Source organism: Trematosphaeria pertusa (assembly GCF_010094035.1).
Source record: "Trematosphaeria pertusa strain CBS 122368 unplaced genomic scaffold BU26scaffold_9, whole genome shotgun sequence".
In the NCBI taxonomy this organism is placed as follows: Eukaryota; Fungi; Ascomycota; class Dothideomycetes; order Pleosporales; family Trematosphaeriaceae; genus Trematosphaeria; species Trematosphaeria pertusa.
The window spans coordinates 1,981,528-1,994,171 of NW_022987220.1; the positions used below are offsets into that span (position 1 = coordinate 1,981,528).

Sequence of the window (12,644 nt, forward strand, 5' to 3'; positions counted from 1 at the left end):
CTCAGCCTCAGCCTCAGCCCACACCGGGGCATACATCACGCTGTTCGAACCCTCACGGCAGCTACCGCGACACGCTGCGCCGTCTAGAACCTTACACAAGGTTCTAGCCGAGCTGGGTATGGACGTAAACACAACCCCATCAGCGGCACCTCCTCGACAAACCCTCAACCGGCGGTTTTAGCGGCAGCGGGGTCACGAGCTGCGACCTCAACGTCGACATCGCATATTTGTCCTACACGCCGCCGGCGTCAGCTATTGCTCGATTCGGGACTTAAACCATGGCGAGAAACGCAAAAATGCCCGTCGCTGCTCGGCCGCTGCTCCAGCGCGTTGAGTCCCTCGCCCTCCAATCAACTGCCACCTCGCGGACACTCTACGCGGCATGGAAGGAGTTCCAGGGAGCGACAAAGCTCAAGCCATGTGCAGCCATGGCCATCATTGCGCTAGACGCCCAATCCGTCGTCTTCGGTGCCTGCGTAACGTTCAGCCGCGCCCGCACTGACTACTCTCGGTTGGATACGTCTAACTGGAAGCTATCCCAGAGCACCTTGCGCGAGGCCTTCGGCTGCCCTTCACTGATGAGCCGTGACTTCGTCAAAGCACTAGCTAACCTGGCAACTCGAGCTTCGCCCACCGTTTCATGGCAAGCTGCCTTTACCGCAATCAAGGCTGCTCAAGAGAATCGATTGGGAGGGCGTATACGCGGAACCTCGCAACAAACAGAGTGGGCTCCTTCCGATGTCAACCATGCCGCCAAGTCGCTGGGGTGCCCGCTGGACAAGAAGCGTTCCCTGGAAGAAGGATCCGCTTTTGATGCCGACGATGAAGAAGGCAATTCTCAGTTTAAGAAACAACGATACTCTGCCACTCCATCACTCACCTCAATTCCATCAGTGGAGACGGGCCGTCGAGCTCCCCCAACGCCACAGGCCTCCCCTGAGGAGGAGAATGTGTATGACGGTATCTGTGCCACTGCACTACCTCCGCCTGACTCGCCTGTTTCGGAGGTGGACCAGTTCGCCATACAATCGGAGCTACGACATAGCGGATTCAAGGCTGGCGATGACGATGACTCAGCAATCAAGACAGCCGATCACCAGCTACCCACAGCTAAGACTCCAGCAGCACAACATAGCGATACCATTCCGAGTCCAGATGTCGCTCTATTGGGCCTCACTACCTCGAACGGTCAAGCGCAGTCTCCATCTTCGCGTCCCGGCTCACCGCTAGCCGACATTACGGCTTCCTCCAAGCTCCAATCCGTCAATGTCCCGAGACGAAAAGCGAATCGTCCCAGTGCTCTCAGCGCTTCAGAGCATGATCCTGTCAAAGAGGCTGCCGCCGCGGACGCGGACGCGGACACCGGTACGCCCGACGTACCGCTGCACAACAAGGAAACTTCCACCACCACTCTGCTGCCCGACGCGGAAGTCATGGAGACTGGTCAAACGCCCGAGGTACTACCGCACAACAAGGACACCTCTGCCGCCCCTCTGCTGCCCGATGCGGAAGTCACGGACGCTGGCCAAATGCCCGAGGTTGCCGGCGATAGAGAAGCGAAAGAGCTCAGCGAGAAGCCAGACGACCGCGATAGAGGAGCAGACAAACCCTCCAACGGGCTTGAGGGGGCCCACGACGGTGCCCTCCCCAGCGAAGTGGACGAGGACGTCATCTTTGTAAAAGCAAACGAGCTATCACCAGTCGATTCCAAAACCGCTTTGTCAATGCCGGACGAAATCGGAAAGAGCCTCGACGGTACCCGCAACAACGGCCTGCTTACCAGCACATCCATTCACCATATCCTACGCCTTCTGCTCCCTTCCACCTTCAAGGACTTCGAAGTTCCAAGTCACGATGAATTGTTTGACTGGAAGAAGTGGTCACAGAACCCATTCCGAGAGGCTGATCCTGATACAACATACATTTGCGTTGTGCATATCAGCCCAAGGAATCACTGGGTGCTGCTCACTATATCATTCAAAACCAGGCAGGTGCGTGAGTACGATTCAATGTATCACCCGAAGAGCAACTTGTGCATGGTGGGGAAGCACATCGTGGCTCGGCTGGGCGGGGACTGGGACGACGGCTGGCAATACCACAGACCCGTCACCCCACAGCAGAAGGATGGCGCTTCGTGCGGTGTCTTTGCAATAGTCTGCGCTCTTTTCCGCGCGGCCGACATGGAGCTCCCTCTCACATTTGATGTCCAGCTTTGGCGCCTGGCCCTCAAGAGCATGATTGCAAGAGAGGAGTCTACTCGCACACAGAGCCACTCTTTCCTATTCCAGGGCTCGGAGCTCTTTCGAAAGCTCAACGAGGCTAGAGTGGTCCCCCAAGGCACAGATATCAGCGCCCGGTTGGAGTCCGCTACCAAGTTACATCAACAGTGGATGGATCAACTCGTCGAGGCAGGATCAGTATTCGACAAGTTGCATGCGATGTTCTCCGACCCCGTCGATACCTTGGCCGCCCAGCTCAAGGTAACAAGGGAATCTCTTGCTGAGCTGGTTAAAGTCATTCCTCCCTCCGCGAAGGTCTGCGCTAGGTCCAACGGCACACCTTGCGCCTGCCATCATGCTTCCTCAGAAGCAACTAATCCTGCGGCAGCAGCACATTCCTTTTACCTCCAGCTTCTGGCGCAGGAATCAGCTCATTTCTCAACGCTGAAGGCACAGCATGATGTCCTCACCAACGGGGCTGCGATGATGTCAAAGGGCATTGCTCTTGTAAAAATGTTGAGACAGGACGCTCAGAAGGGCCTGGCGAAGTTAGAGAACGATCTGGAGGCATGGCTGACGAAGGCCGAATCGGACGTAACGGCCGTGAAGAAGTATCTAATTGGGAAGTCAGGTCGGACAGGTCAGTCCTGAAGGGTATTACGAACGAAAGTAGATGCGCGGACAACGTCATGCGATGAGTTTCCGCATCTTCACAAGTCCATTATCAGCTAGAAGTAGTGAATAAGATCTCTCCAGAGATGCGATCAAACGACGAAGAACGTGCTGGACCTGTGCCATAATTCTAGCGTCATGTCTTTCTCCGCCCGATGGTGACGGTGAGGGTTGCAATTCCCGTGCTCGCAACGAGAATGGTATCATTAGAGAGAGGTATAGATTGAACTACTGGATTCTATCAGAACGACTTCACGACTTACTCCGCGAAGTACGTTTGGGTGGGTAGAAGCGGCGAGGGTGACCTCGTTCCCCTTCGCTCTGTAACTATGCTGACTGTTGTAGTTCTACGTTCTCTTCTCTCCCGAACGCTCACCAGTCGACTCCAGACGCGAACACCACGCTTGGCTTTGCCGGCGCCACTGCTGCCGTATGTCGATGAATATAAGTACTATCCTCCACTTGGCCTTCTCGATGCTTCTACGAACGCTTGTAGCTATCGGCGCGCCTACTCCAACCATAGGTTTCACAGCGGCGCATATGCACCCTCCGCAAGCACGCCCGGCCGATACCAGAACAAGAGACTTCATCCATTGGAGACGCGCTTTTGGGTGGATTCGACTTCATCTTGTCGCGGACAGGCCCCCCCGATCATTGCAAATACCCTTGCGGCCCATCGGACCTCTCCAGATCCCCAAATGCGATGCAGCGATACAATCTAGGGGTCCAGCAGCATTCGAGTGGACTCACAGGATATTAGTGCACGTGGGGGAGCGCATCCAAGCCGTTGCCGACCGCCGACTGCACCAGCTCGACCCCGCGCTCCACCACGAAGCAACACAGCTCGATGCCTACAACCTTCTACTACAAATCTCCAAGCCGCGGTCGCATAGCTTAACACTCGCAATGCGATCTGACTCACCCTTCAAACGCGAATAAAGCAGTATGCGATAATTGTGTATAGAGGTATATATTATATCCAACCGCGTTGATACATGACGCCCCGTGAAAGACCCATCTATCTGCCTGCCTGACAAGCCCTTCCAAAATCCCTCTTCTCTACCAACGCTCACGCTCAACAGCTCCAGCCCATCGCTTCCTCGAGTTGCATACTAGCGCCATGGCATGTCCGTCCCTCTCGCAAATATCGCCTGCTACGTCTGCATCACGTCTGCCGCCCGCCACTCTGCACGGCTCCTCGCCCGCCTTCATGTCCTCCAGAATGCCGTCGTCCAAAACACTAGGGCTGCCGCTTACAGCACCATCCCATTGAGGCCTGTCGACGTCTGCCTGCATGCGGAGATGGGCATCGAGATCGAGATCGAGACCGAGCGGCAGCGAAGGCAGCAAAGGCAGCGTGAACATATCGAGATCAGGTGCCGAAGGAGGAGGAGGAGGAGGAGAAGCCACGGCAACGGGCATGGTATGCTGGGACAGCGGATCCTTTCGACGCATATCTCCGATCCGAGAAGCCGCTCCCTCGGGGTTCTGGACGGTATCCTGGTACGGCTGCAAGGTCGGGCACACGCTGAGGAGAAAGCGGGAATGCAGATCGCGCAGATCGACGTTTTCGCGCTGCGTTTCGCACAGCCGCTTCTCGAGACGAAGACGGTGTTGCTGCAGAGCGAGATAGCGCGCACGGAGCTGCTCCAGGGAAAGATCTTCGACGGCGTCGGGGGCTACGTATGCGGGGAGGTTGTTTGTCGTGGTTGCGGGGGCAGTGGCCACATCGTCCTCATTTTCGGCGTGGAGGCTTGCGCTGAGGAACTCGATCTAGATGTCGACGGAGTGGCGGAGCTGTTTGGCGTTTTCGAGGGCGATGCGGTGAGGGTTCTGGGCTAGGGACCATGATGCGTTGGCGGCTTTTGCTGCGGCTGCTGATGTAGTAATGGTGGCGGAGGGGTGGGTGTGTGCTTCGACGTCGCTGAAGCGCACCGTTTTAGTTGGTTTGGCCGCCCCAGTAGATAAGCTAGAGCGTCTCTCGTGCGCTGCTGTCTTGGAGCTTGAATACATGGTAGTCACTAACGTCTATCTAGTGCTGCTGATGCCGCAGGATAAAGTGCGCAGGGAGGAGGCTGATAATGTACTGTACCGTACGAGAAGAGTGAGATGAGTTGAGATAGAGAAGAAATTCGCAGTGAAGAATGAAATGAAAAGGAAAAGCGAGCGATCAGACGTCATGAGGTGGAGCGTTTGCACCCAATCCCGGGATAAGACAAGATGGGACGAGACTGGAATAGCTTCCTGCCGCCGTTTGCTTCCCGTCTTCCCGTCTTGCCCGTCTTGCATTTCTACTCCGACGGGCCGGTTGCAAGAGTAGGTACTACGGTGAGAGATTGATGAAGTTAGACTTGGGGTTTGGAATAATGCGCGATAGGGGTGTATAGGGATAGGACGGGGAGAGGGTAGGGGGAATGAGTGATAAAGGTGAAGATGAAGATAAATATAAGAGCAGGAGAGCTCGGGCCACAAGCAACGACTCGTTGCTAGGACGCTTTGGCGGAGGCACACTGAAAGAGGAGTATGCTGGGCTCGGTATCGGAAGTAGCAGGGCCTTCTGAGCGGTAGTCGTTTGGCGTCGATGTGGCGGCACGGGCGGATTGGTATGCCGCGTGGAAGATGTGAGTTGTATTCACGACTAGACTGGCAGAGTGACCGTATTGTCGTCTCTTTGCGCAGGCGATATGCTCGCTGTGCAAGTCGGATTTATGTTCGGCGGCGCTGGGGGGTTGGTCAGTTTGTTCCAAGAGCTCTGTTCTCCGTGGTCGATCGACATGGTCGCGGAAGGAGGGGCGGGCAGTTGGTAAAGCATTCTGCATTGGCCGTCCAAGGTATGTGAACGATGGTATTCCTAAAGAATCGACTCACTGCAGCATCCTCGATAGCAACGCCTTCATCCTGGCGCTCATGGGATGCCCGCCGTGGCAAGCAACGGCGCCCTCTTCATGTTCGTATTCACAGCGTCTACAAGCTCGGAGGCAGTCGGACCCAACGTTCGGCGAACCAGCAGCGCGGCAAAATACTCACATCTTCGCAATGCAATCTCCGAAACCTCCTCGCCTCCGCATTCCGATCCACCTGCAGGCCCATTCGCCACACCGTCCCCGACGAGTCTGTGGCAGAACGAACGCGTCATTGTAGCGTGGATAGCGCTTGTAGATTCTACACTGGTCCAGCGAGCACTTGTACCAGTAAGATTGTAAGATTCAGCACGAGCTTCACAGACTAACGACAAGCCCTCCAGAATCGGCTCCAGTCAGATGACATGCCTGATGAACCGATACGAAGAACAAGGCTGCGGCCTTGAAGGCCGCCCTAGCTTGCGTTTCTGGATTGTAACGTTGACATCAGTCGCGTTCTCCCGCACTTTTCTTTACCGCAATGGCGTGCTTCTTTCAGGAAGCAGCCGGGGCCGTTGTCGGCCTCAGAGCGCAGGGCGTGTCCTCGGTCGACAGCTTTATCGCCAGCATCATCGGGATGGCCGCAGGTTACGCGCATGTTCTTGCCTATGGACAGGTGGAGGACATGCACATGCTGCATACTGCGGGAATCTCTGGGCACATACTCACGGTGATGTTCGCGGTTACTCTCGAGAACAGTGACGTTAATCTCGGGGTCGATGGCTATGTAGGAGAACCTCTCGGTCAGCTTCTCTCTCCACTCATGAATTCTGCCCGGACTCAAGCTCATAATTACCTTTCTCGTCATCGTGACCCTAGTCATTTCGTTGCTCAACAGATCAGCAGATGTAGGAAATGTTGGCCCAGTCGCCGTTGTTGAAGGCCCGGGCCCTGAGTCTCGCGAATCCCGAATATACGGCGCGTTTTCCCTTGTTCTTCCTAGTAGACCTGGAACACCTTGGGCTGGCGGGCTTGAATTCCGGCACTGTCGACGAAATCGCCGTTAAGCTCTAGCAGAAACGCAAGCTCATCAGGCAACTCAACCGGCGCATATACGCTCGCATTCGATACTTTACATCTTGGCATTGCCCTGGGAGTAGCAGCAAACGGGGCAGAGAAGTACTGGAACACGGCGAGCTCGGAATATGCGGCGTATTCAAATGTCGCGGAGGGCCTGTCCTTCCACACGCCTCCTTTCTTGTCGTTCTCCATGTATGCGTTGCAGATCCTGAATTCCCTTCCACACCAAGCTTATAGCTATGCTTAAGCTTTCGACATAGTCAAGCTCCTGCTGGTTACTAGGTGCTTGATTTCCTCCAAGATGAGATTGACGGTGACCAACAGGGAGATCGAAAGCGAGGGTACGTACGTGGACAGCATGTCGGTGTATTACTTGATCACGATAAGGTTCTGTAGTCTAAAGTTCTCCAAGAGGGTGGAGGAGCCCAAGCAGTACTTTCAACATTGCAGTGCTGACCATTGCCTTCGCCGCGGGGACTGGCCCAGCCCAACACGGCCACTAGCATGCGAACGCGGATCGGCCGAAGTTGAAGCCGTTGTGCATGTCCACGAAATCGGGACACATCGACGTGACTACCTCGTACGTCGCTCCCACCGACCGCCTCCGTGGATCCGAGCATCAAGAGCTTGATCTCGTAGTCGTTCCTGTTACGTTGCCAGGTGGTCTGCCATGTAATCGAGCCGCTTGATAAGCAACTCTAGGTCGCCGCGAGGAAATGATCGGGTGGTCAATCGTAGTGGTGTCTATCATCGAGGCCGTCGGCGGGGTCGCGTTGACGAGTTCCGAGAGGCTTATAATCATGGTCTTCTTCGCGTCTTCGAGCACGAGAACTAACTCGCTCATCTGCGACGACTCAACAGAGTCTATGGTTGGGGTAGTAGCTAAGTAGAACCTCTCGCTTATGTGCAGCGACGTAGGTGGATCAAGACGGTAATTAGGTACATCGTAGGGACGAGAAAGGTTGAAACGACAACAGACGCGTCCACAACTGTAGGCTCGATGCTACTAGGAGACATGAGCATAGCCACACTATATCCCTTAGTGGGACCCAAACATTACTGGGGCAGGTTCATCCTTTAAATTTCCCTTGTAGGCATCCCCACGACTAGGACTAAAGAATATGCTCGACGTGGACAACGAAATGCTGTTTGGAACCCTGAGGTCCCTCAGGGACGAGCAGAAGAGAGACTTTATGTAGAAGGTTGAGAGGATGCCTGGAGAAGTAGCCACTCGTAATCATCTTCTACGGCAAGAGCGAGTACGAGGGCAAGGGCGAGTACTGCGAGAACATTACCAGACTACTCACGACGTTAGCCGAGCGGACGGCGATCGATCTGGTAGGAAAGAAGTCCAAGTTCTCTTGAAAATGGCCGACCTACACTTCGAGGACGACAACGGCCCCAGCTACTCCCTGATGGAGTTCACATTCGTGACTAGTTCTATAGCTATAAGTCTCCTCTTCGACTCCTTCCTGGCGGCGTCCCCGTTAATATTTACCCTCGGCACCACTTACGCTGAGAAGATAAGGGGTGCCGTAGCCGCCGCCGCGAAGAGAACCCCGTTCAAGAAGATCAGCATCAGCGTCGACGGAACCTACAAGGCCTTTATAATAACGGCCAAGAAAAGGCATACGGCCTTGAATTAGACTGCGAAGAACACCAGTGGATAGAAGCTGCGAAGCAACTGAAAAACCGGAGGTGTCCTTGGAGTGCAACGTCAGAGGACGGCTCTTTTTCCATACACTGCTGCTGTTATCTTCTTGCGGGACTTATAATACACATAATGGATACAGAAGGCTAGTCGCGACTTCAATCGCGCTAGAAATAACCTTTCTTCTGCCCGCCATCGCAGCTATTATTACCAGATTCCAGGACTGAATCCGGATGCTCTCCAAAGTATCCAATTGCTGAGCGCCGCTAACTAAGTGTAGCAACCGGGGAATGTTGATGTTGCCCGATCAAGGGAGAATACTGCTCGGCGACCATGTCCCGCGGCACGGATATCAAGTTGCCGCTCAATTATCCACGCAGTCCTTACGTGCGTAAGCTACGGGCGACATAATCTTCCCTAGCGAACTTCAAGCGCCAAACGCAGACGAGGCTGTTCGTATTGCCGTTATTCCACGTGTTGGGCGCGCACGTTTACATTCTTGCTATCGCGAAGGGTTTACAGTCATTCATGCAAAGGGTTCGGACATCTCTGAAGTAACTACTCACAGCAGAATCCATGGAGCTGCGGTAAGTGCAGCACCATGTCTTTTATCAATGTCGAAGCTACTCTAGAACGAGCCTAGCTCCGGTGTCGCGTACTTCAGCGCCCAAAGACCGCCTTATCCAAGGTCTACGACCAAGCAGATGAATCTCGGACGCCGTGCTACTGCTCGAGGACGGTCGCATCTCGGACTACAACTTCTAGAAGAAGTTGACTCTCCACCCTGTTCTTCGTCTGCGCCACGGTGTCCGCATGTTCCTTTCAAAACCACAATTTCAAATGGGCGTCAGCGCTCCCATGCGTGAGACTGGATGGGCGGCCTGCCGCCTGCTTCTCGCTGGTGCGCGGGTGCACGGCGGCTCTTCTAGAAGCCGCGAGAAGACGTTTAAACTCTGCGTATTTAGACGCGAAACATTCGGAGTACACCCCTAGCATAATTGACTCTCTCAGTGCGGCATCAAGCGGATTGGGAGCGCAGTAATATTGCGAAGTAGCACCAGGAGACTTTCCAAGCGGCAGTCGGAGGGGAAGAAACGGAACAAGCATTGATCCAACATGTCAATCGTCAAAGTGCTTTTTTTCAACGAAGACTGGGCCAGCCTCCACGGTCGTTGCATCTCTATACTCTCTTTTGCTCCTGAGTAGCGAAGCACAGACTTCTGGGGATGGTGCCTTTTAAGAAGTAGTCATGAGCACGGCGCAGAATCGGTGCCGCTAGCTTATTAGGGCTAGAGGATGACCCCTCTTTATCACTCACCTTCCACGCAAGCTCTCTAAAACTCTGCCGACTGCGACGCAATATCTTGCCTAGCTCCTGCAACTCCCTCAAGCCGTTCATGTAGTGGGGGATGTTGGCGAGCATGTGGCTGGATGGGAAGAGGGCTTCCATCTTGGCGTTGACGGCGCCCGTATCCGTAAAGAAGCTGTTTATCTCGCTTTACACCTTACTGTCCGCGAGCGGCAAAGGTTCCGGTGAAAAAAAGTGCCTATCGTTCGAGTGGTGTCCCCAAATCGTTGCATTCAGCTTTCCGGTGCTAGAATTCCGTCGGTCGTCTCAATAGATGTGCGTACTAGAAGCGGGAGGGAAAACATGACAGAGGCGAGGAAGTATAAAGAATTAACGCTTATCGCCCAGGCGGACACGTCCAGTACCAACTACAAGAGAAGAGAAGGTACTCAGCGGCGGATGGTTGCGTTAATATCCCAGTGGCCGGGGAAGTCATCGCGCGTACTGTACTCCACTTTGGCATCCATCTCTCCAGGCTATATTAATTCGGCCCTTTTCTTCCTTCGTTCCTTTCTTTCTTATCTCCTCCCAGATTTTTGACACTCCCCTCTGCCCAATTATGTCTGCGCCAATGTGGACGATACTGGCGAAGGGAGAGAATCTAGGCGTGTGAAGTGGGAAGGTAGAGAGGAAGACGTTATCCAAGCATAGTTCTCGAAGAAGTCGCAGAAATTTGCCGTCGGTGCTAGATACGATTCATGATAGCTGCTTTGTGACTGTCGATTTGGTCACTAATTTCTGAACCCTGGTCCCGCACATCCAAAACCGAAAGTGCACCGATGGATTGTAATACAGAGCGAAGGTGCCAAGGGAGGAGGTGACGCTTGCATCGTGCATGCCGAATGGGATCATCAGCTGCATGGCATGTCCATGCTGTGGCAGCAGACGTGTCCAGAGTGGTACACTAAGAGATGCGCTGGGTGATTGAGGGCCCGGAGATGAAGGGCTGGATGCCCGCTGGGTTGCTTCGCGTCCATCTTTCGCATTCGTCCGCGGCGCTGTGGCCGACGTCGACCTCAACGACAATCCTAATGCGGTCCGGGATAACCGCTACGTCTCGCAGGACGGCCTTAAGGTCATGTTTAAGGATACGTCGCTTAAGTTCACTCCGTGGTTTGAGCCCGTCTCGATCGTGCTACCCTGTCGCCGCTTCTTGCGTTCACCAATAATGCCGCTAGTAGCGAGCTTAAGCCTCTTCGGTACCAACTTGGCCCACTGTACCTATACATAGTGAATTCTTCTTAAATTCGTCCAAGGCCATTGTCGTCCCAGATTCCGATGTCGATGAACCGTGGTCCTCAATGGAAGTAGGGGACAGATTCTATCCGGAGCAAAAGGATCCAATCCTTCTGCTCTTTCAGTTATGACGCCTTATATATCCGGTAACAGATTCTCATGCTGGTGAGCTTTTACCTTATCTTCCTTGTCGTTAGCAAGGTCGTCTACTATACAATCGGAATCCAACGGAGTTCATGTAACGCTCGTCGCGATACACCCTACTCCTTCCGCCGACGCAATGCCCGTTCTCTGGTAGAATGCTTCAAGATGTCCTCGGCATTGATAACATGCCGGAAGAGCGCTCAAGTATTCTAGAAACGAGAAACGATGTCGTCAAGCGCTGAGTAGAACGGAGATGGATGGGGGGATGTAGATGTAGACGTGGATTTCGAGCAGCGAGTCCTCATCTATCGCGCGCGCGTGCAACCGAAAATCCGTAGAAATCTTGACTTATTCGAGAATGTTCGTAGCGTGAAGGTCAGAAAATCGTGAATTAATCGACGACGGCGCGTTGAGCGTCGAATAGCTGTTAGGTAGACTCGAAGCCGAGAAAATCCGTGTCCTGGGCGATACTGAGTGGTCCGTCGGATACTTGATAAGCTACTCCCCTGCCTAATCACTACGGCGTCGAAATCTTCGCGCGCGACGGACGCCGACGTGGCTTTTCATCCGCGGCAGAGCTGTAATTTGAGCTGAACAAACTATCTTCACGCGCATCAGTCTTTCCGAATATGCTTTCTCCGCCTCGTCGAGGACATCGCGCAGGCGGACTCAGCCAGGATCGTTATCTTTTCCGGCGGCCATCGAGCCGCCCCGTGACGGCGCGACTAGTCCCTCACCCTGCCAGATCGACGGGGTGTCGAGTATCCTGCGCGCTACCGGGGAGCAGGCGGCAATGCTGGAGTTATCCTATCGCAATCAACGCCCCGTACGGTCTCAGCGCGCCATCGCTAGATAGCTTCTGCAGGTGCAGGCCTCGAGACGGCCGCGTGTGCTAGGTCCGTTGATGACATATCTGTCGATTTGCCCGAGCCTGGGAGCAGCAGCGTAGACAACGTCGGTGGAGATGAGGAGGGCTCTGGGTTAGGTTTAGGGTTTATGGAGGGCCCGACCGACACTACCATGAAGTTTCACAGACCTGCTCTACGCGAATACAGGAAGGTTTGCGCCTTCAAAGCCGACTGGAGACACCTTCATGACAACGAATGCGACTGCTAAACTGTAAGCAACATCTACTTGGGCAGCGCCATCGGCTCGCACCGGTCCGGATGCGCGGTCCGGGACGCTCGCACGCACTTGCGACTGCGGTCTCTATTGGCCGGAGTGGTCGGTGCAAGGCGCCCATCGGGATTGAACGAGGCGTTTGCAGCCTGCTCAATCAATCCGCAACTGCACAACACGACGACGCGGTGGAATTTATTCGCAAAAACATCAGGTCCTCATCATCTGAGCCTTGCGACGATATTTCCGCTTCTCTAGCTTTAATATTCGTAGTGTTGGGGGTGGAAATGAACCTGTCGACCTGAGGCTTAGGGCAAGGGGGAGGGAACCTTTGA

The 12,644-nt window shown here is 54.4% G+C and overlaps 3 protein-coding genes across 3 annotated transcripts; 2 read left to right on the forward strand and 1 right to left on the reverse strand.

The window, feature by feature from the left end:
- The first annotated feature begins 33 nt into the window (after positions 1–33).
- On the forward strand, positions 34–2,968 carry BU26DRAFT_520836 (uncharacterized protein). Its single transcript, XM_033829386.1, has one exon. The coding sequence runs from the start codon at positions 297–299 to the stop codon at positions 2,868–2,870; it is 2,574 nt and encodes an 857-aa protein (XP_033682776.1). The 5' UTR covers positions 34–296; the 3' UTR covers positions 2,871–2,968.
- A 1,048-nt stretch (positions 2,969–4,016) lies between these two features.
- On the forward strand, positions 4,017–4,733 carry BU26DRAFT_566718 (uncharacterized protein; the record flags this gene model as incomplete). The annotated part of the gene is made up of 1 exon (XM_033833561.1): positions 4,017–4,733. One exon carries the CDS (start codon positions 4,017–4,019, stop codon positions 4,731–4,733), a length of 717 nt encoding a protein of 238 aa, XP_033682777.1.
- Positions 4,734–5,377: 644 nt separating this feature from the next.
- On the reverse strand, positions 5,378–6,599 carry BU26DRAFT_566719 (uncharacterized protein; the record flags this gene model as incomplete). The annotated part of the gene is made up of 2 exons (XM_033833562.1): positions 5,378–5,612; positions 6,259–6,599. The coding sequence occupies 2 exons, from the start codon at positions 6,597–6,599 to the stop codon at positions 5,378–5,380; spliced, it is 576 nt and encodes a 191-aa protein (XP_033682778.1).
- Between the last annotated feature and the right edge of the window lie 6,045 nt (positions 6,600–12,644).